At 38.5% G+C, this 24,205-nt stretch overlaps 1 protein-coding gene and 2 long non-coding RNA genes across 6 annotated transcripts in view; 2 read left to right on the top strand and 1 right to left on the bottom strand.

The window, feature by feature from the left end:
• Positions 1-12,522, bottom strand: part of shroom2a (shroom family member 2a) — a 43,738-nt gene extending 31,216 nt beyond the window's left edge. For both annotated transcript variants that reach the window (XM_042005583.1, XM_042005584.1), the window contains exons 1-2: positions 12,317-12,522; positions 8,097-8,301 (exon numbers count right to left, since the gene is read on the bottom strand). In XM_042005583.1, the coding sequence (XP_041861517.1) occupies positions 8,097-8,297 (201 nt within the window). In that variant the 5' untranslated portion in view covers positions 8,298-8,301; positions 12,317-12,522. The remainder of the gene's footprint in view (positions 1-8,096; positions 8,302-12,316) is intronic.
• On the top strand, positions 4,784-14,779 carry LOC121652681. 2 transcript variants are annotated; one of them, XR_006012668.1, is made up of 4 exons: positions 4,784-4,909; positions 13,196-13,295; positions 13,766-14,049; positions 14,517-14,779. It is a non-coding gene; the product is annotated as an uncharacterized LOC121652681 (long non-coding RNA). The 2 variants fall into 2 exon arrangements; XR_006012669.1 differs by lacking the exon at positions 4,784-4,909 and adding an exon at positions 12,307-12,388.
• Positions 14,780-21,927: 7,148 nt separating this feature from the next.
• Positions 21,928-23,970, top strand: LOC121652595. Of its 2 annotated transcripts, XR_006012637.1 has the most exons (4): positions 21,928-22,056; positions 22,196-22,254; positions 23,314-23,470; positions 23,760-23,970. It is a non-coding gene; the product is annotated as an uncharacterized LOC121652595 (long non-coding RNA). The 2 variants fall into 2 exon arrangements; XR_006012638.1 differs by lacking the exons at positions 23,314-23,470; positions 23,760-23,970 and adding an exon at positions 22,606-22,682.
• The last annotated feature ends 235 nt before the right edge of the window (positions 23,971-24,205 follow it).

Below are 24,205 nucleotides of genomic sequence, written 5' to 3'. Positions count from 1 at the left end.
CAACAAAACAGAAAACAAAGATGGTCAAACACTTCTCACCAAAGACTCGTAATCAGCACAAGTAATACCACATCTATTGTTGCCCACCTTCCTCCAAGCTGTAATCAGTCCAAGTGCAGCCATCCTGGATTGCTGAGTATACTAAAAATGACCTTATATCCTTCTGTGAGTAAAGGAAGGAAGGATGTGGTGGCAAGGGGTAAGGAATGTGTCTCTTCTGCTGACAGCAAGCTGACAAGTCACTGAATCCCTGTTTAGTGTTATGCTAGCACACATCTTTAGAAGTTAGAAGTTTAGAAGTGCCTGCATACATTACTGAGGATATTCTTTGTAGTTTGGAAAGGCATGAGAAACTGCTTTTTCAACTTAAAAAATAAATAAATAAATAAAAAAAGGTAACATATAAAAGATAACAAGGAACAAAAACAATAGTCAGAGGAGGTATATACAGACCATATCCACTAAATTCAACATCCATGTGATTTATCAATGTATTAACTGGAGATACACTACTGTTCAAAAGTTTGGGGTCACTTTGCCATGGGAATCAATAGGGAAGTGACCCCAAACTTTTGAACGGTAGTGTACATAATAATTAATTGAAAGTCCAAGTCTTGTTTTGGAGGGTGATGGCTGCTAGCAGGAATGACTTCCTGTTCCTTTCTATCTTGCAAGGGTACCTGAAGAAGCCTCTGACTGAGCACAATGTTGTTTCCTCACTGTGTTGTATAGAGGATGGTATTAATTGTCTGTGCAGCATTTTTCTCTGGACAGTCAGCTCCAGGAACTCGAGAGTTATCCCCAGCACTGAACCAGTTTGATTAGTTTGTTCAGTTTCTTTAAGTCTCTGGTTCTGATACCGCTGCCCCAACATATGCTGCAAAGCAGATTGAACTTTCCACAACAGATTCATAGTAAAATTAACAAAATTTTGAAAGAAAAAAAATACAAACCCTAAGGACAGAAAAAAAAAAGAAACTTTAAACCATCTCATTCAGTGGAGTTGCTCTAAATATTCTTAAAGTTCAGATTTCAGATAAGGTGTTGATGTTAATAAAACTTACAAAGAATACTGGATTTATTTAAACCCGTAATACGACTTAGAAATTCCTGCAATGATGGTAGATTGGAGGGCAGTGTGGCTCAGTGGGTATAGTGGTCGTCTTGTAGCCTGATGGTTGCAGGTTCGATCCTTAGCGAACCCCAAATTGCTCCTGATGGGTTGTGGTCGAGAGCCTTGCATGGCAGCTTCCGCTATCAGTATGTGAATGTGTGTGTGAATGTGAAGCGCTTTGGGTATAATTCCAGGTACAGTAAAAGCGCTATATAAATACAGACCATTTACCATTTAGATTCAGGTGTGCGCACTGCTATGACGACTCTATTGGCATAATGCCGGAGGAGGAGTAATACTCCATCTGCTCCTCACTGGAGCAAGATGCTTCCATCTTCACTTGTCTGACAGAATTTAGAAAACTCTTATTTTTGTCTGATTTTCAGCTGGCTGACGCCTATTCCTCTGACGGAAACCTGTGTGTGTGTGCACGCGTGCATGTGTCTGTGTGTGTGTGTACACAGAGAGCAGGCGCAGCAATGACATGCCGTAATGTAAACCAGATAAATGGCATCAGACTGTCTACTGTTTGATAAAAGGATGAAATGTAAACCTGTTCTAGAGGAAATGTGAATTTAAATGACCATGTTAGATTTATTTCAAAGTATGTGTGTGTGGTGACATCATTTCCTGTTGTGGAACGTGGCGGCACCCGTTAGCATTAGCTGCTAATATGTGTGCCCGCGGTTTTAGTGTTTGCTGCTAATGTGTGCACTAATACGCTGCAAAAGACTTTATAGATGAATGTAAACCACTCTGGTAAACAAAAACATCTAAATGTAAAATTATCTTGGCAAGAGAAGCTGATTTTCAGTCAGGTGTAGGGCTGATAAACTCAGCCCTACACCTGACTGAAATTAAATGGATCCAATGGCCTATGGGGTTCTGCACCCAGACTCATAACTTTGAGTCAGGCATGTTGGAGAAGGGCAACATGAAAAAACCTGCAGGATTGTGGTTGTTGAAGACCAGAGCTGGACCCCCTGTTGTAGATACTTCTGTTCTGCATTTCCCATTCAGTCTGTTGTCCAGCTGAACTCAAAAGGTACTTGTCTTCCTGCACTAACTTCACCTCTTCTCCCAGCATATAAACAGATTTGTTTACTCCTGTTCCTCCTAAAATCATCAATCATCTCTTTTGTTTTGTTTGCGTTCAAGATGATTGTTACTGCACCATCTCACAATAACTGAATGACCAGTTCTCTACTCAGCTTCTTGTCCATCACTGATACTCCCCAAAACTGCAGAGTAATCAGAGTATTCCTGCAGACGACAGGACTCAGAGTTGTATCGGAAGTCTGAGGTACAGTGTGAAGAGAAATGGTGAGAGTACAGTCCCTTGTGGTGCTCCAATGTTGTTGACCACCATCTCAGACACATAACCTTTCACAGTCTCAAAATGTGGTCTGTTTGTTAGGTAGTCATTAATCCAGGTGGTTGTGGATGTATCCACTTGGATTTTATGGAACTTCTCACATAACTCAACACTGAGTTTACAGGTAATGACATATGCTGTACAACTAAGGGCACATTCACAATGGCACCTTTTGATCCGCTTTAAACAAACCCTGGTCCGCTTTCACTGAGAGTATGGTTCATTTGGAGCAATCTGAATCCGCATTCACACTCTTGTGCGGACCAAAGAAGCAAACTCTGGTCCACTTTGAAACCAGGGGTTTGATGATGAAAAATTATGAACTTTGAACATTGAGTAGTTCTACTTTAACCTGCGTTAGCTAAACTTTATACTAATTTTTGTGCAGTGGGAACATGCACAACACTGTTATAGTTAAATCACTGATGACTCAGTTTCTTGACAGTTTTGGTGGATCTAGTTTGTGCTACTGTTAAACTATTGCATTTTAGAGAGAAAAGTTTATACTGTTTGGCCTCACTGAAACTAAACAAACATCGTAACCCTCAAGAACGTAGGATATAACTCAGGACTGTTATATTGTTGTTGCAATTAAGACTATAAGATAACTTTGTGCTGAAAATGATCAGGTAAAAATACTATTTATGCATGAAAACTGTTCTTTTTACATTAACAGTAAAACGCAGTGTTTAACACTTTGGGATCTGATAGTCAGTCAGTCTGATTCCCTCTCCTCAGACTGACTGATAAGCCCTGAAGCAATGCTCCATTAGCATAGCTAAACCTATCCTGTGCTTTTTTAATCACTTTTGCTCCAGGAGGTTGAGCAATCTTGGGGCACTCAAATCTAGTCCTGAATGTTGCCACAAAAAGGATCCAGTAATTGATAAAACCTGTTTACCTGCAGGTGATTTATTACAGCATGTAATAACAGAGACATTTTAGCTAGGTGTCTGGTACTGGCTCTTAAAGTGCAAACAATATTTTTTCCATATAAAGTTTGATCCTGGCAGAGGAAACGTGTATGAGGGGCAGGCCCAGATGTCTTGTGTAAAACAAGATTATTTAAAGTTTATTGAGACTAAGGACTTTTAAGTCCACAAGGAACATGAGCATAACCTGAGGTATGAGTGGAATGTTAAGCATTTTAATTAGATCCAGGATATTTTTTAACCAATACTCTGAACCTGTCATCAAACTGTGGGCCCCTCATTTTTTGAAAATTCTATTTAATCAAAGCAAGCTGCAAAAAAAGAGCCTTCAGCTGTGAGAATACAGCCAAAAAAAATGACTGATGTAAGCTCCTTCCGTTAATACATAAAATGTAGAAATTCCTGCCAAAGAAAAGTAAAGTGTGCTTACTGCTCACACTCAAAGTGGATTTTATGATTCCATCTTAGACACGTTTTCTAATCGGTTCCAAGGGGAGAGTTTTACAAAGGTGGACTTTGACTGAATTGAAGATTAATTTCTAACAGCTAACACAAAACTCTACGTAGATGCTGCAGTGTGACAAGGTTGAGCACTCTGAAGTGAGAAAAATCATTTTAACATTTTAAATCTCTTTGCAGCTTCATTTACATCACATTTTATCAAGCACATAAGATCAATCCAAGGTGCTTTACAGAATAAAAAGCAATAAAAAAAACACAACAACAAACAAAGAGTTTATATGAATATTAGCATGTCGCAATAATAAAAGATGGTAATAGACTGATAAAAGATATTTAATAATATTATGAAACAGATCACGTATCAGAATACAAGAAAAGCTAGAGATAAAATTAACAGAAATTTCTGTCAAACAGACACTTTTAAAGTCTTGTTTTAAAACCTGGCATTAAACTGTATAGAACTTCTAAGTGTACCAGTATTTTCCTCAGAGAAACAGTAAATTCTGAATTTGATTGTCAAATATAAAACTAATTCAAGTCATATCAAATCTACTGAGCAATATGCAGAAATTCAGCCTCATGCATTAAAGTACTTCCACTAGTAAACATCTAAGTCCAAAACAGCACTTTAGGCTTACTGTGTGTCATAGTATCTCTTTATGTTGGACAAAAAAATGAGAATTTTACACTTTAAAAATATTCTCCATCAAGCACAGTGTGTTGCAGATATAGCAACCAGCAGGTTTACCAACATTTCTTTCTTGTTAAACACATATTTCAACAATACACCACCATAAATTAATGACTGTAATGTGACAGGTGGTGAAAAAGAGTACAAATCTAACTCTCACTGAATTCATCCCATAATGACGCCATTCCAGCAGGCTTCAGGCTGTCATGGATAATTCACTACATTTAGAAAAATCAAAAAAAGCTCCAGCATTCCTTCCCTGTTCCTGGTACCGCTAGCTACCCTTCGAACTGAAATCTAACCCAGCACAGTGGTGTGAGAAGAAAGACGCACAGGTAAGACCTAATAATACCCCATATTTGAGGTCACAACAAAACACTCAACTCAGCTCAAAAAACAAATATGAAGTCTGGTCCATGACTATTTTTCTTTATGAAATAACTGAAAAAGCCCTGAAGTGCCAGATGGGAAGACTGTGGAAAAGCTATGAATTGTTACTGAAAGGATTCTAAACCAAACAGGAAGTAGAAAAATAAGTAACTCACCATCTGATGCAAAAATGTCCACTTTCTTATCTGAATCCTATGTTTGTGAACCCAGTGTTAGTTGTAGGTGGATTGCTCTGAGCCCACACAGTTAAGTTTCAACCATCTGTCATGAACTTTGGACCCCCAAATGACAAACAAAAATCAAGACAGGAAGCAGCCTCTGACCAACAGGTGCTAGTATTTTAACATGCCAAATTAACTAGCAAGGTCTTTTGTAGTAAATCATTACATAGTCAACAGAGAAGTGAGGTTACAGCAGGATATCAATGGCACTCTTCTGAATACTACCACATAAATCTACAGTACAGTAGTCATGTGCAATAGCTCAAAACACCTTTTTAACAAAGGCATTACTTGATTACAAGGCATTACAAGAGTTACACGATGCGGTGCATGTTTAGGTTTTAATTTAGTCAAAATCTTTAAAGGTAGACCACTCACTACAGAGTAGCTGCATGTCCAAATGTGTTTAATCATAAAAATAAAAAAAAAACTATAGAACTGAGTACAAATACAAGTACTTATTACTAACTACTTGCCAATATCAAGTAACAATTTGAATACTAATGACTCCTATTAGGGATGGTAAAGATATGCTAAAGTTATCATACAGTCTTAATTGCATCTCTCGGCTGGCCTAGGAACGCCTCGGGATCCCCTGGATGAGCTGGTGAATATGGAGAGGGAAGTCTGGGTTTCCCTGCTTAGGCAGCTGCCCCCGTGACTCAACTCCGGATAAGCAGCAGAAAATGGATGGATGGATTAGGGATGGACCAATACCGATACTAGAATCGGAAATACTCGCTGATTCTACCAAAAGTAAGGGGATCGGTATCGGCGAGTATTTCTGTCAAAACACCATCCGATACCATGGAAACGGAATCATAATTCTTCGTTTCCTGCCCAACACACCACGCTCAGACACAGGAAGTTACGCAGTCTTGATTGACCGTTGCTTTGAGCTGGTTTGCGGAGAAGCATCTGAGAGTGAGTCACTGTTGTGCTAACATTTAGCATTAATGGTATGTTAGTAATTTGGCGTCATTACTCATTAGAAAATCCGGCTAGCAAAAAAGTGACATGCCTAAAATGCAGGGCTGAAGTTTCCAGAGATGACATGAACGCTGCCAAATTTACCATCAGCGACGTTAAAAAGCATTTTGGTTAAAATCACATGAAAGAGCACGAGTTTGTTGCCTTAAAGGAAATGTGAAACAAACCACAGCAAAAATAAACACTGGCAAATGCTTTTGAAAAACATGGGGAATTTGCAGAAGAAAGCCAGAAAGCCACCAAAATAACAGACGTCTTTGAATTTATTGTCCTGGATTAACAGCATCTGTTCTTTGTGGAGAACATTCACTGTACGTCCAATTTCAATTTGTTTGATCCGAGTTTATTTACTCCATAATTAAAACAGTTCTGTGGCCATCCTGGATTTCATGTGTTGATAAAACATGAATTATATAAATAAATATTAAGGCTGTCAAAAATAATGCGTTAACAGCAGTAACTAATTTATGTAATTAATTGTGTTAAATTTTTAACCGGAATTAACGCTCCCTCATCCCCCACACTTTTACAGGTGAGAGGGTTCAACACGTTTTCATTTAAAGAAAAAAAAAAAAAAAAGAAACGAACGTTTCCTGCAGGTCTGTACTAATGTGCTTCTCCTCCTCCGCTTCTACTCCTCCTCCCGCTCCTGTTGTTCCGTGACTGGCTGTCAGTGATCAGCTGATCGGCTTCTCTGGTGCTAGCAACGTCTTTCTTGTTGCGCTTGTTTATTATTCATCTGAGAAGGAGGAAACTAGCGGTTCGTGGTTCATCTTATATTTAACCCAAAGTATTGTTACTGGATATGCTAGCAATAGCAAAAAATTATCAGTCTCATGTCAATCAGAACCATGTCATTGTCACGGGAAGCTGAAGAATGAAATAGATTTATAGACCTTTTATCAAAATAACACTGGTTTCAGATCTATACTCGGTATCGGCAGATACCTAAACCCCAGGTCTCGGAATTGATATCGGACAGAAAAAAATGGCATGGGAACATCGCAAAATCCTATTACAGTTCACTGGTTAGGATTAGAAAATGTGAGGACTGAGTGGTTAATTGTGTGATACACTATATTGCCAAAGTATTGACTCGCCTGCCTCGACTCTTGTATGGACTTAATAGAAATCCCATTCTTAATCAAATGAGTTCAGTATGACATTGGCCCACTCTTTGCAGCTATAACAGCTTCAAATCTTTTTGGAAGGCTTTCCACAAGGTTTACGACTGTGTTTATAGGAACTTTTGAACATTTCTACAAGAGCACATCTTTCATGGCTGAGTTGCTGTCATTCCTGGTCGCTTCCATTTTGTTGTGATACCACTGACATTTGACTGTGGAATATTTAGGAGTGAGGGAATTTCACGACTGGACTTGTTGCACAGGGGGCATCCCTATCACAGTTCACTGAGCTCCTGAGAGAACCCATTCCTTCACAAATGTTTGTAGAAACAGCCTGCGTGCCTCAGTGCTTGATTTATATACACCTGTGGCCATGGAAGTGATTGGAATACTTGATTTAAATTATTTGGATGGATGAGTGAATACTTTTGGCAACGTGTTGTCAATTGGGTCATCCTGCAGCCATCTTCTACTTGTAAGGTTGGAAAACGGTCAGATTCTTCATAAATAAGGAAGATAAAGTGGTTTTTGGTGGATTATGTTCATGGCTGTGACAAGACACTGCCATGCTCAAAATCAGCTTCTCTCACCAAGATAATGTCAAATTCTGAGTTTTAATTTGCCATGAGTAATAACTTTGTTATTATTGTGTTTTAAAAAAAATATGTGGAATATTACAACTTACATTTTATTTGATAAAAAATAGAGAGATGGATCAAAACATGGACTTTTAATGAAAAACCTCAATTTTCAACTGTCTTTGATAAGAAAAGGAGTAATTTTCATTCATTTACCTTGGTTATGAGCAGTGGCTCCCGATGCTCCAGTCCCCCTCTGAGTGTAAATCCCCATGGTGCACCGCCTGAAAGAAATACCTCCACCAGCTTCCAACTTTCTCCATCTCTGGCCCTCTGATCTGTTGATTTTGGCGTCACATACCAAAAATTTTCCGCATCTGCACAGCGCCGGTCATTTCTATATCCTTCAGCATCCATTGTACTGTTAGAAAAGTCAAGAAACAGGACTATCAAAGGAAGTTCAGAGAACAGACAAACTTAAATACTTCCTACAAAATAGTTTATGCTTCCCAAACATAGAACACTTAACACCACAGTGTGAGTGGGGTCTGTTCCTGCGCTATGCTGATGATATTCAGTTATCAATCACAATCGGATCAAATGAACAAATAGGATTGAGTTAAGAGGCAAAAACATACAATGTTTGTTTTTAAACAGATAAAATCCCCATTTCTACATATTTTTCATCCTGCTTTTGTTTTCTTTCTTTGACTTAGTTTTTCTTCGTTCTGTTTTCTAATATTGTGCAATTTGTAAAGTCTGCAGGACTTTGTTTAGAAAACATTACAATAAACTGATTTTGCAGTGTTAAGTCTGTAATTCTGATTCATGAAAAAAATACAGTCATCAATTGTCACTAACTAGATCTGAAACACTGTTAGCATTTACCCCTTTCTTTAACACAGCATCGGGTCAAATTAGCATAATCACAGTAATGTTAATAAACTAAAATAGCTACATTTACATGGAGCACTTTTATTCCGATCAAACGTCCATTCACAATAAAAAGTGTGATGTAAACATGTCAGCACAACCGTTAGAAAGGGGTGGTTTAAACCTTTTCACGATCGGATCAGTAGGAAAAAATAACCATATATACAGTAATTGCTAATCGTTTTGTGGTGTATGTTGTTTCTGAACATGCTTGAAACACATGGAGGTTACGTGACATAATGAGTTTCCGGGAAAACTTGAACAATATCTGCAGCAAAACAAAACAGGACCGTGGCGGATACAACGTTTTGGTTAGAAATTGAACAAGTTAATGATTATTGTGCATTTCGGTGTTCAAAATGTAAAAAAACAAACAAACAAAAAAAAAAAAAAACACACTTCTTCTCAACTAGTAGCACTGCGCATGTCAAAAGCGTTGCGATCTTATTAAATCTATCCATCATGTAAATGATACTGATTGGATCACTTTGTCTAGTGCCCATGTAAACAAGTCTGCAGGAATCTCCGATCACATAGATTTCAATCGAATAGATTAAATATTTGTCCACGTTAACTTAACTAGTGCATCGCTGTTCAGTGATAAAAAAGTTTATGTTCAGCCACGGCTACTAAAACACAGAATGCACCAAAAGGTTCCACAAATCAGAAATTTTGGGAAAATCACATGAATGTTTGGCTGGTGTGCTGGTCAAATAAATAAATAAATAAGAGTAAGAGCAAATGATTATCTAGGACTAATTAGAAGTGAAGTGCAGATCGAAACTGAAATATCTATTCCTCTTATACATTTATATAACTTTCAGCCAAGCTAGGAACTACTTCTTCTGCCTGCCATAGGCATATGAGAAACAAGACGCAAGAAAGTGTGGCAGAAGCACACAGGATTTTCACTGCTCAGTGATCAGACTGACGCCCAGTGCTGAGTGGAAACATTTTTAGCTCCACAAACAGCAACGATGCAGTTTGATGTGTGTGCAAAGACCATAAACATCTTTAAACATTGGAGATTTAATCACAAGACAGAAACATAGGTGATGAGGTCATGATGAGGCAACCTAAAGAGGAGGAGGACATGTGTTGCTAGGGTGGAGACGGACGCTATACTGAGTCCTTTGGCACTGCAGGCAGGTGCTGTCACTATCCAGGTACTATCCAGTACAGAGGGAGAAAATGTGGAGCTGCTGGCTATGGGAAGCACTGTCACTGGTTTTTTGGGAAGTGGTTTACATCTCTTTGTTTTTGTGCTGACATTTAAACAGCAGAAGCTTAAGTAATAAATATGGTTATGAAATACATAATAAAACAAGCAGGGCTGGAGTGGAACTGATTTTCAGCCTGGGAATTTTATATTTAAGACCAGCCTACATCTTCTTGATGTGGAGTAAACTGGATAAATTAAACATCTGTTCACTACTTACCATACTGTAGTTTTTATTACTTCCAAGAGTATAAATGTAGTTTTTATTGCAAAAATAAAGACATTAAAGCATAATCTCTGGTAGTAATACACCAGATTACAAAAACATTGGCCAAACAAAATTGTTTCTATGCTTTCATTGTGAAAGGGCTTTCCCTTCCAGCAGGTGTTAAAGCTCAACACACACAGCAATAAAGAGACCGTGTGATTATTCACACATCTAAAAAGACCAAAATTCATATAAAATGGAAGCAACTTATGTTTAACACAAACCATTTCTTCTCTTGTCTTTGTTCATCTACTCTGTACTCCTTTTTTTACTCTCTTCTTCCATCTATACTTCCTGTCTCCTCACATGTCTTTTCTACCAAAGGGCATCAAAATATTTATAGTAAAGGTGTCTACACCTTCCTTAGTTCCTCTTCATGTCTTGAGTACATTTTAGATTTGATCCACTGATATATTTTCATCAAGTACACAAATAAAAAGAAAACATGATTTTATTCTGTAATACACACATGTACTGTAGCGAGACTAGCTCTGCTCTGTTTTCTTGGATGTTAAATGGAGTTTATAGATGCCTCTGGAATAACTAAACACATCTCTCTGTGGTCAGTAGCTATACAGAGTGGAATTACAGCAGTCAGTTTAGCTTGTTTTGAACAACACAAGGACATACATACATCAAAATAGAATAAAATGGTCTTGCCATGAGAAAATTCAGGTAGGTTAGGTGATCCCTGAGATCACCTAACCTCAATTCAGTAGGCCTAGATTTAGTCAGGTAAGATTACCTGCACAGTAGATAATTACTTAGACCAGGTATCATTACATTCTGTACAAGGAATAAAACAGCCATCGCGACCGATTAAAGAAACAAAAATGACTGAAAAATATTTAATAGGTAAGATCGAGAATAACATCAATAAGTAATTTGTTTTGGCTGATGGTTAACTGAATATTTATAAATGTAGGGATAAACAGACAGATGAGGTGTCCGCCCCTGTGTTGTTCAAAACAAACTAAACTAACTGGTCCCATTCCACCCAGTGTAGCAAGTGACCACAGAGAGATATGTTTAGTTATTCCAGAGGCGTCTATATGCTCCATTTAACATAAAAAAACAGAGCAGAATTACAACTGCCTTATACCAAATGTGTGTATTACTGAATAATTCACATTTTCTTTTTATCTGTGTACTTGATGAAAAATTCATCAGTGAGTCAAATTTAAAATGTCCTCAGACATGAAGATGAACTAAGGAAGGTGTGGATAACTTTACTATAAATATTTTTGATGCCCTGTGGCAGAAGAGATAGGTGAGGAGACAGGAAGTATAGATGGCCAGAATAAAAGAAGGGGGGGGGGGGGACAAAGACAAGAGAATATGAGGGAATGGTTTATGTGAAACATAAGTTGCTTCCATTTTTGATAAATTTTGGTCTTTTTAGATGTGAATAATAATACAGTCTCTTGCTGTGTGTGTTTTAGCTGTTGCACCTGCTGGAAGTGACGGCCCTTTCACAATGAAAGCGCAGAAACAATTTTGTAATAATAATAATAAAGAAAATAAAAAAATACAAGGTCGTAAACAGTCAACAGGCGTTTCGCTTATGTACTTTACTCCACATTAAAAAGAGGTGGGCTCCCGGACTGAAAACTGGTTCCACTCCGGCCCTGCTTCCAACACAAGCTGAATAATGTAAATGTTCGTCAGCTAACTTCCCCCGTCATGAAATGTTTTCCTTTATACACGACATAAAGCGCAGCCTTGTGTGACTAATGTAGGAAATCTGTAACACTAAGTAAACACCTGTTGTCATACTCCAGACGGGCTGATTTAAACGTAATGCTCTTATATGTGAGAGAATTAAACACATCACTGTCGACCAGCACAATGGAGAACAAGCTACGGCAATAAATAAAGCAAAGTTAAACAGACCCGATGTTAACACAGGTTAATTCTTGGTTTTAAATAAATGCAATCTTAAAACTCACTTTTCCAGCCCATATGTTCGAAGGAAAAATATAGGAAAACTCCGGGAGGAACAACGGCGGCGCTTACCTGGAAATTCAACTTAGAGACAAACAGATGAACGCGAGGACTTCGTCGGAGTGGCACGCAGCTATATCCCAGGTTTACGCTGATCATACTTCATCTTCTGTAACAGGTTTTAACCCTAAAAGTCCTCGCTCTTTAACCACGCGCCGATTCGTGTTTTAAGCCAAGAACGTGACCCGTTCGGAACACCACCGTTCAACCCGTATCCTGCTTCATAATACAATCCCAGAAACAGACACTGACACACTCGGGAGAGTTTAAATTAGCTAAGCTAAACTAGCCCCATCCATGGGACAACAGGGATAACAAGTGTGACGCACAGCAGCACGAGCGTGCCATCTACCGTTGGCTAACGTGTAAGGTAGACTTTCGAGGGGAGCTTCTGCGTTTCCATGACAATTCGGATAGTTAAGGGTAAGCGTTAGGGTCAAAACAACCCAGTTCGCGGAAGTTATTGAGTAGTGTATATCACCAGCCACAAAAACTATAGAAAAAGTCGACCGTTATTTGTAAAATAATGTATATGAAAGTAAATTTGCTGGTAGAAAACCCTTGTTCAGTGTGTTTCAAATTTAACTTAGTCAATACATTTGCACCTTTAAACATTCATTAAACAAAAAAGCTACTAAAACTGTAACTGCTTGGACCAAATTTAAGCTATAGTTTTTTACTTTCTTTCTTTTATAAAAAGAAAAGGAATTACTGTGTTGTGTTCAACCCCCCTAGTCTTTTTTGTTATTGTTTTATCATTTATTTGTATTATTTATTTTTGCATTGTTGTCTATGAATAAACTACTTTTTGCTAAGGGTGTCTGGAGGTGCTATGTACCAATGCCACTATTTTCCCTGTTTTAATAGATGTTTGTTGTTAATCTGTTTCAGAGTGGATTTCAAGACGGAAAGGGTTGCACGAATGTTGACCTTCCTAAACATGCAACTGCATTTCTTCTTCAAGCCAGGGAAACCCATTTGACTGACACAGGTAATTTATGCCATGGATTTTCCAATGAATTGTATTTTATTCTTAGTGAGCTTAAAAGCAATATGCCTATACTGCTGAATGACTAGGGAACTGTTCAGACCTGGCATCTTACCTGATCTGATCACAAGTGGACAGCTTTAGGTATGCCAATAAAACACCTGACATTAGAATGTGTCTCCATGTGCTTCTTGAGTGACCACTTGTTGTTAGCTCTCTCTTCTTCGCTATAAAAGCAAATAGACATGTACTTTGCATAGAAAATCTGCCCATCCACTTTATTTGCTGAGCCACCTGTGATTCCATTGCTCAAAATACATTATAAAATCAAATGGAAACAAGGTCTTAAAGGTTACATGATATGCTGAATTCACGTTCTAAAGGCTTTCTAACAATCATGTGTCCCTATATACTGTGCATGAGGCCCAAAACTGAAAAATTCTGTCACCTTTCTCGCTTGCTCCGCTTTTTAGCAAATGTCTGCTCAAACGGGCAGTCTGAGATCTTTCCTTCAACGACGTCAACGAGCACAAAAGCCTCTTTTTGCTCCCTTCATCTGAGCCCCTGAAGACCCAATGGATGGATTTTATTTTTGCTAGAAATGTACCCACAAAACCTCCCAAAGTCTTTTATGTGTGCACCCGGCATTTCACAGAGGACTGCTTTCTCAACATGGGTGCATACAAAGCAGGTTTCGTTAAAACAGCTGAAGATGAAGAATGGATCGGCACCAACTGTCCGTGACACAACTCCAAAGGTGGGAGCTAGAAGTTATTTCATTTTGTGTTGCTGACGACTGTCACGGTGCTGTCCGTGCATTGCAGAGGAATGTTAGCCTCTGTTGTTTTGAGGAACGAGTGGTCTGTAGTTGAAACCGACGACAGATGTATCTCCTCCATGCTCAAACATTCTTTAGGAATGGCTGAAATTAGGGACCATCCTGAATTTAAGGCAATACACTATGAAAATGTTTTTGGACCTCTGACAGCCATTTGAAACAAGTGAAAAAATGCATAATATGGGACCTTTAAAGCTTCGCAAGACAATATTATTTCATTGTAGTTTTAGTGGAAATAACTTATTTTGACCATTGCATGTCACTAATAATATTTAATTGAAGGGTTCCTTTTTAAAGAAAAGTGTGTCTGTGAGTTTGCTGTATTTTCATATGAATTTTATAATGTAGTGTTTTTGTTTGTTGGCTTGTTTTTCCCTCCTCCCTAGAGAGCTGTTAACCAAATGGTGAGTGCAGTCCAGCTATATCAGACCGCATTATTGGAGCACCTAAAACAACAAATGAGTAACAAATGTTTGAGAGACATTGTGGGGACCTGGATCAACTAAAGAGTGGTGCAATGGTGGTATTTGACCAGATTGTTCACCCTCTCAGTATAATTTTTTCCACCAATTTGCAGGACAAGACCATCAAAAAACTGTTAAAACCAGTTGAACCAGAGATTATTGTCACAAAATAAACGGCATGTTATGTGAAACGTGGAGACTCCAGAGTTCTTACCATTAGGGATCACTGTTTTCATTATATACTCTTGGTGAAAAGTGCAGCGTAGCCTCCAAGTCCTGGTTGGTCTGCTCCGCCTGGCTATTAGTCTGGGGTTAAAAAACCAGGTGACAGACTGATTGTGGCCCCAAGAGCATGACAAAAAGATTTCCAAACTTGTGACACAAACTGGGGTCCCCTGTCAGAAACAATATATAAGGGAATGCAATAAATACGAAACACATGCTGGGGGAGATGGTCTGCCATCTTTGCAGCAGTAGGCAGCTTAGGCAAAGCAACAAAGTTTGCAGCCTTGGAGTATCTATCGACTGTGGTAAGGTCATTGATATTTCCTCTGAATGGGGGCAAATCAGTAACGAAATCCAGAGCTAAGTGAGACCACAGTTGGCTGGGAACCGGAAGAGGGCACAACAGTCCCATAGGTGGTTGGGCATGGGTAGTTCTAGGGGGGCGTCCAGGGTGGGCCAGTGCCACCCTGATAGCAAGCTTGGACTTGCTAAAGTGCTAAAGTGTTGTGAAATACTTTGTTTTCCTCCAGTATACAACCAAAAATGAAAAGGAAAAAGGATATCATGTCCTATTTCATCCCTGAGTGTAAAGTCAGCAATGAACATGACACAGAGCCAGATGGCCAAGATGTTGAGAGGAGAGCAGAGAAAAGGCGAGAAGTGGAAACTGAGGGAAAAACAGAGGCCTGGGTAGAAGAGGAAACTGTACAGGGAGAGGGCCATTTTGAGGGACAACAAACAGAGCAGGAGGAAGAGATGGACTCAGATGATGTGGCTGAGGGTGATGCAGAGAGTGAGATGCAGGCAGAGAATACAAGTGTGTCCATGAGCAACAGACCATCAGGTTTGTTGTGCTTTCATCATTTTAACTTTTCTCCTCCTCTCTACGTTCACATCGCTCCTCCTCAAATGCGTCTCAACACGCAGCTGACGGAGCGATGAACGCTCGTTCTGTACTCTATGATATTTTGGATACTTAAGTTATTTCTGCAGTTACTTAGTGGCTTTTAAGCTGTTAGCTAATGCAATTCTGGGCTGGCATGACCACAGCGATGTTATTGCTGACATAAACAGACAGGGAGTAACATAAGCTAGGTTAGCACAACTTCAGCAATGCAACGTAAGTGTAAAGCATGAAGCACAGGTCAATATCATGACACATGGCAATTAGAGTTAAACTGAGACTGGAGACATGTTCAGTCATAATTTCACAACGTCGTTATAAACTTACCATTCATCAAGCGCCACGTGACAGAGGTGAGCACTGAAAGGATTGAACGGAGTCAGAGCTCCATCTAGTGGACAAACGGTGCAACAACATCATTCTGAACGACTCCGACATGACAACTTTTACTGTTTTTTGTGAAATTAAGAAAATATCTGCATTTAATTGACAAAGCACCGGCTGATTATATTTAAATATATATATATATATATATATATATATATATATATATATAGTCAGAAACAACATCATATAGTCAGAAACAACATCATTTACTTCTCCAGTCAGCAGAATTTCCTCCAGCTTTTGCAAAACATCTGTCTCGTTGGCTGAACCTTTTCTGAAACTGAATATGAACAGTGTCAAAGCATTTAAAAGAAAAAAATCTTTCTGTAATACACCTCAGGAGACTTGGTAATGTGATGGCAATACACCAGTGTATTGTTTTGGTGCCCATCTTCAGAGCCAGCCCCAGGGATAAGAGAATAAGCGCCTGCTTAGGGCCCCCATCACCACTAGGGGGCCCACAAGAGCAGTTGTGTTTTTCTTTAAAGATTTTTTGTATTTGTTTATTATTTTTTCAATAATATTAATGTTTACATGAGTGAGTGATGATCCAAACATCCATTTGACAAAATATTATAAAATTTATATTATTAAAAAACACAGTATTATGTCAACAGATAACTGCTGGTACAGTGATTCTACTGTCTCCACGCTCTAATGCGTGCAACCAAGCATGTGTGCAGTGCGTGGCTCAACGTTGCAAAAATTACTTCTACAGAATCAGGGGGGAAACGGAGAAAAGGAGTAAGAGTACAATAAAAACGGCGAGATATACGTAAGTTTCCTGTTGTCAGAAAAGTAACTAAATATCTGACATTTTGATCCAACTGGTCTAGTATAGCCTATAAAAGCTAATTAGCTAGCTAGTTAATAACTGGAATATTGCTTTTAACTGGTAGGTCAGTTACTTACTAAAGCTAAGGTTTTTGTGTTTGTGGAATACTGAGCCAATTTTGATCAAGGTGATTTTTCCTCTACTCTGGGTCACTTTCTATAAATTTTTTTTTTCCTTCAAAAACAAACTTTGACAAACGTTTAGCTAATTAAAGACACAGCGTTTGTTTGCTAGAAGACAAGCTGGCATAGAGACGCTGGCTGCGTCCGAATGTATTAAATCAAAGATACTGTTGGAGAAAACCTTAAAAATGCACAAGTAATAAAGAACAGGTACTTCTTCCCACAGTATTAAAATAGGCAGATACTAATTTCCCACTTTCCTAATTAATCAGGTACTGTTCCACACATTTTCTTTATACCTTTCTCTTTAGGGTCTTCTGCGTGTTCTTTGATGGATCAAAATATGACAGACTACTTCTCTTAGTTAACTAATTTATTAATTACAACTTATAAGAGAAATGTGCAAATACAGAATTCTGGATTCGTATTGCCTGTCCCCTGGACTAATACAATACGGAGTCCGCTGCTGTTACAGTCAGAACTCTCTCTAACTGATTCTGGAATCCTTTATATAGGGGTCTGATTATACACAGTTTTGCTGACTAATGCTGCAGTTGCAGAAGCTGGGCCACATGCAGTCACAGGTCGACCACATGCAGATGCCTACCCCCTTCCTTGTGACATCCATCCATTTGGTGGCTTCTTGTGTTCTGGAAAACGGGGACAAAGAAACCATACACAAACAAGGGATTTTCTCTGAACTCCGGTTGACCTAGAAATTTCCCTTAAGTGTAACATCTCATATGTTGTTTTACTGGCAACACAGCGTTGGTCAGCCTCTCACATGTTCTTCTCACTCACCCCATATGAAGAGTCTCACTGTTGCTTAAGCACATTAGCACACTGTTAGTAAGTATATGACCTTAAAGATAAGAGATATTTAATATGATTAACAGAGTAAAAATATAAATGAAAATAAGTAGCACACTTAAGAAATTCCTTGATGAGTATCCCAATAAATTTATTTACAATACCTTGAACTAAACTGCTCTTCTTGTTTCTGTCTTTGACTGCCTCCTCACGTTGTTGGACTTACTGTACTTTACTGTACTTTCTTGTCGCTTCTGGTGTCCACTTGGAAATTGGCCATTTTCTCAAGCCATTGAGACTAATTAGCAGAGTGCCAAGTAAGTCAAATAATTCATTATTTACAGAACCTGGTGGGAAAATAGATGCTTTTCTCAAAAGCATCTAACGGAAGTATCTTAAACATAAATCTTCAAACACTGAACTATTTCATTATTATTCACCAAGGTTTGACCAAGTTTTTTTTTTTTTTTTTTTTTTTTTAAATCTGTGATGATGTCAGTCTCACTAAAACCTGTAATTGGTTGCGTGTTTGAATTTTGAAGAGTAGCCGTTTCAAAGGACATCCGGCTACAGTGTATGAAAGCTTGAATTTGTTTTCTTGTATTCATCTGTGCAGGTTTGAAACTGTTGTCCATAATCGTCGACATCCTGCCCATGCTTGGACATGTCCTCCTCTTGTTAATGTATGTAATTCACATTTTTGGTGTCATGGGAGTCAACCTGTGGACCGGAAAACTGCGCAACCGCTGCTTCCTGGGAGAGGACATTGTGACGTAAGTACCGTTTGGTCTACTCCTTCAGTTTTTTCTCTTTCGAGGCTGCTGACATTTAACTCGAACACTGTCAAGTTAAACCATTTAGTTTGAAACATAATATCCATCTTTAAGCAAGAAACAAGATGATTTCCATAAATGGGTTGTTTTTTGTCTGACTATTTTTCTGAAATCTCACATCTGTAAAGCTGGAACAAGTTAAAGCTTAATATTGGAAATGCCACCCCTGCATCTGTAATCAAAATCTAACGTGGTTGTCTCTTTGTTTTTCCTTTTATTTTCAATCCAGAATGTACAACTTATCCCTGAGTCCATATTTTGATCAAGGAGCTCCCTTCATCTGTTCACATCACAGCTCGACTGGGGGGCGGGATGCTCCCCCTTACTGGGAGCATGGGATTGTCTGCACACTGGCTGCTCCCCCCCAGGATAAAACTTGGTAACTGGGGAGTCACTGTGACAGCTGGGCCAACTGATGGAAACTGTGTGAACTGGAACCTTTTTTACAATGTCTGTCACCCTGATGGTCCAAACCCCAATTTGGGATTTACCAACTTTGACAATATTGTAAATGCATGGATCTTTAATTTCCCACTTGTAAACATTTCAGTCTTGATGCCAACTCAAGGTGCAGCTATATTAAGCTATTTTTTATGTTGTTATAGGACCCAGACACAGTCATTCACAGATGACATGATCCTACCTCTGAGCTTGGGAGCATTGACGCCACAAGGAATTTCCATGGGGAAGATTTTCAGCAAGAGATTCCAACCTGGATAATGTAAGTTTCTGAGAATATAGCTTTTAAAGTCTTTGAGTTTAGTGAACAGCTAACCTTTAGTGAACATTTTTTAAAGGTGTGTGATGAGATGAGAGATTGAGTGATGTGAGATCCTTGAACCTGATCCAAAGAGGGCAGCGCTGGTGCAAAAAGTATAAAGACTGGACATTGTACATTGTGTCTCCACAGAACAAGTAAGACTTGCATTTAATCCAGAAAATTATGGTTTGATAAAGCTGTTTTCACAAATGTCACTTTATCTGAGTCTTTGTGGTACTCTGTTTTTGCTTTTTTGTGGTACTTTTATTTTTCTTTTAATATTTAACTGATTACAGTGATTTAATTAAAGTGTCTATGTGTGTGTATTCAGGTTCCGCATATTGTGCCAGGATGCTGTTTCACACCAGTGCTTTGACAATATAGTTGTCTTTTTCATTGTGCTGAGTTGCATCACCATCGCTGTGGAGAGGCCTGACATAGATCCCGAGGGCATGGTGAGACAAATAAATTGACTGATCCTGGATGTGGCCTTTTATTTTTTTTTTCCTTTGTTGCTTTTGTGGAGATGTTCATAAAGGTAAATGTATCTGGTGTCTGTAAAATCAAAACTTTATCTTTCATTTTCAGTTGATTTCAGGATTGTTTTAAGAATCCATTGTGTTTTAAATATGTTGGTGATTGATGAGCTGTTTTTATTTGACATCAGGTCACAGCATTTGGTAAGATATTTAGAGATACAAGCTACTTCAGCAGCCCTTGGAACATGATGGTGATTGTATTTGTAGTCCAAATCCTAATCTCATTGGTGGCTCATGAACAAAATGAGATACTCAGCATTCTCTGGATCATCCGCGTGCTTCGAGCTGTCCGCCCACTTAGGTATTTTATTAGTTTTTTGTTTATTCTTCATTTTCGTAGCATCTCATCTCAGTTCTGCTTCCTTATCGTGTCATTTTGTTTCTTCAGATACATACACTGACTCCAACAAACTTTTTTGTTTATGTTTGTGTGGTCAGGGATGGTTAAACTATCCCCAAAACTGAAGCTGGCTCTGGACGCTCTGATGGCATCAGTGAAACCAATTTTGAACATTCTTTTCATTTGCTTTGTCTTCTTCTTTTACAGCATTGTTGGCATGCAGGTAAGGGGGACACATAGCTTTTATCTTTTTTTCTTCTTTTTTTTTGTCTTGGCTCTGGCTAACACATAGCCAGGCACTCACAGTTACCACACAGACATGTACCTCTTTATGGAAATAACAGAGATGCCTTGAGGTAAAAATAAAACTACTCTCACTCTGTCTGTAGTTGTTTAGTTGGCCACATACGTCATCGTGGTGCGCAAAGTACTGTCCAAATTCACAGAATTTGAAGGACCCTCCAAATCCACACTTCAAATCCGCACTTCGTTTAGCCTCAAATGAAGGCTGCTGGTGATGCATCCTTCGCGGTCTCGTTTCTCCCAGAATTCATTACGCACAAGACGGTGGTGAATCAGCAACCACAGAAGAGATGTATTAAGTTTAAATCAAGTTTTATTTTTTTTAAAAAGTACGCATTTTTAAAACTACACTTTAATATAAATGTTACAAAACCAAGTACATTTAAAGCCGGTCCAGCGTCCACTGAAGTGTCCTATGAGTAATTTCAGAGGTTTAAGTGATTCGACGTCCTGTGTTGTTGCTATGGGAAATTCTTGTTGACTAGGTAGACTGTCCCATTTCACAAACGTTAAGCAGACTTCGAAGTGTGTAGACTACGGAGGACACTCTGTAGCCTACGTAGTCTCCGCACTTCGAAGTGTGAAGACCCTAAAGTGGGACACACCTGAAGGGTTGGGAAACGAAGAATTTCTGAGTGGAAGCCAGGGGACTGAAGGGGAGTCACCTGGTAAGGCCAAACAGCTGGTTTACCTGAGACGCAGATGTTTTTTTTTTTTTTTTTTTTTTTATGTCTATAGATAATAGCATCTCTGAGTGTGTCAAGTGTTGCATATTTCCTGTTTTTGCATATTTAAATTTTTTTGTCATTTACATGCTGGCTTGTTTGTTTTAGCGCGTGAGCAAACGCCATCTTTTGAAGGTTCCTGGATGTGGCACCTTTTTACATAAGATATGTACCAGTGAAGCCCTGGATCTGTCAGTTACTGTTATCCTTATCAATGTTTTGCTGATGGGAGGCGAACACTATAACCAGCCAGAGGTAACGCACACATGCACACACTCACCATTGACAGTTCAAAGTCTGATTTAACTTCAACCCTTTGACTTAATTGTAACAATGATGCTGCTTGTGTGTGTTATTTTAGGTCATAAACAAAGTCATTGACTACTTCAACTATGTGTTCATGATCATCATGATCACTGAGGTTCTACTGAAACTTGTGGTGTTGGGTGTAGTGAAGAGAAGAAGACTGGTAATACACTAGAATGAGTGGCGTTGCTGTTCTCTTTTCCTTTGCTCTAAGTCCCTGACAATGTTTGTGTGTTTAGCTGGAACCTCCTGGACATCATCATCATCTTGCTTTCCGTCATCAGCATTGTTGTCACCCAGTTAAGGATGGCAAACGTCATTCCTTTCAATCCCAGCATCCTGAGAGTCTGTAGAATCCTCAGGCTCTCTCAAGGTATACACACTCACACACACATGCACTGAACAATGAGAACTTTGTTTTACTATTCATTATGAAGGTCTGTTTATGTGTGTGTATACATGTACATAAACGTGAACATTTTCTCAACAACAACTCCTGTGTTTCTTGCTAGTGCTGAAGGCCAAGACAATAAGAATCCGAATGAAAACCATTATCAAGACTCTGTCTCAGGTAAAAAAGGTTACATGGGAGTTATGTGTGAACTCTTCTATCTTGTTCAGGAATTTGTATTTAAGCTGATGAATCCCAGCAAACGAGGACAGAAGAAAAAAAGCAGACGCAAAGAGAACTGCCAACCATTGTCCTCCGTGTTTAGTTTCACTCTGGCTTTGCCTTTTCTGTACTTAGGCTTATACAAGTTGCCCTGCATTTGCACAAATAATGAGATATCTTCATGTACTTTGGGATCAAGGTTTAAAAATGTTGCAGTCTTCCTTTAAGGTGCACAAAATACTTTGAAAATTTAGTTTCTGGGTTATGAGGTTTGGTAACCAGAGAATTTAACATATGCTTTTGTTCCAGGTTTGGAATATCTGTCTTCTTTCCCTGGTAATCATCTTTATCTTCGGCGTGCTGGGAGTGGAGCTCTTTGGCGAGTTAGGTCAGTGACACTACTGACATGAAACACCACAAAAATATGGACACGCTGCAGGATCCAGTAGCTGATTTCATATTTGCACTGACATTGTAGAGCAGAAGATGCATTACTCTCACAGAAAAATCATCATGTGGATATCTGCTTTGCTTGTTTCTGTGTCGATAAGAATGTTCTCCTGATTATCCGTGTCTGGGGTTACATCGGAACAGCAACTTCCGTAACGTCTCCATGGCTATGCTCACACTCTACAAAGTGTGCACGGGAGACAACTGGAGTGGGATTTTGAAAGTATGAATGCTCTCACGCATGCATGCATGCGAACTCCTAGTATGATGGTTTTATTTTGCTCATACCCTGACCATCTACCATACAGTATGTTGTCACTTAGAGCAAACACTTGAATTGCAGCCACTATTTAAAATTAAAGAATAACACAAATGCACAAATAATGAGGTATTTTATGTATATTAAACCGTATTAACAGTTTGTTGATTGTGTTGTTTAAATTAAGTATTTAGTTGTGTATTTCTCATAAATACAGTTTTGGACACTTGAGTGTTCCTCTTTTGACTAAAACTTTTAATTTTAGAAAAACTTTGTTAATAAACAAAACTTCACTCTGTGCTTTGCAGGACACAATGAGGAAATGCCGACCTGATGACACCAAGTGTCAGATATCTCTTCTGGGTCTCTCCCTTTTACTTTTCAAGTTTTGTCATTATTGCTGAGTTTATGTTGGCATACATGGTGATAGCATCGATCATGCAAGCCCTAAAAGACTCTGAGGAGGTATGACTGCAGTTCACACGGAAACATTTCAGGAACGGCTGTAAAGCTTTTAAGAATTTAAAAAAATTTTTTAATCTGACACAGCTTCATGGCAAATTATTTTAATGGCCTTGATGAGAAAGAGATTTTGGTTAAATTTGTAATTGTAATGTATCAAGGTGAACCTATAAACCTTAACTTCATTGTCAAAACATTCTGATGACAGAAGCCCATTTTTGCCCATTTACTTTGAGACTTAAAAATACCAATGTTCACTGAAAAAAAAAACACTAACTTCTATCTTTCTCAGGAAGTTGAGACAAAGCTGCTCAGACAACAAATGTCTCCATCAGCAGAGGGCAATGCAGAGATCTCTACCTTGGACCAAACTGATGATCGATCCACACCATCTGATTCAATCAGCCTGTAACACTAAAATCTGTTGTTAAAATGGCAAATGTTATGAATAATCACCCATGTTTTGTAAACTAATATAGCAAATTGAATTTTTGTTTCTTTCACTTATCACTGTCTCCTAAATGTTTTATGCATTTATTCATGTTTTAAACAGTTTTATTCATCATATTAACTTTAAAATGAAATTTTTAAAGTAATGTGACTTGTTAATGTCTGTTATCTTTTATTTTATCTATTTTTATTGAGTTTTTGTTTCTTTGTTTTATCACTGGCTTATAAATGAGACCTCCACACCTCTGTTTGAACGTATTAACAGTTTAAATTCTTAAAATGTACATA

This window comes from Melanotaenia boesemani, chromosome 14 (genome assembly GCF_017639745.1).
Source record: "Melanotaenia boesemani isolate fMelBoe1 chromosome 14, fMelBoe1.pri, whole genome shotgun sequence".
NCBI lineage: Eukaryota > Metazoa > Chordata > Actinopteri > Atheriniformes > Melanotaeniidae > Melanotaenia > Melanotaenia boesemani.
This window is presented reverse-complemented; position numbering and strand designations above follow the sequence as displayed.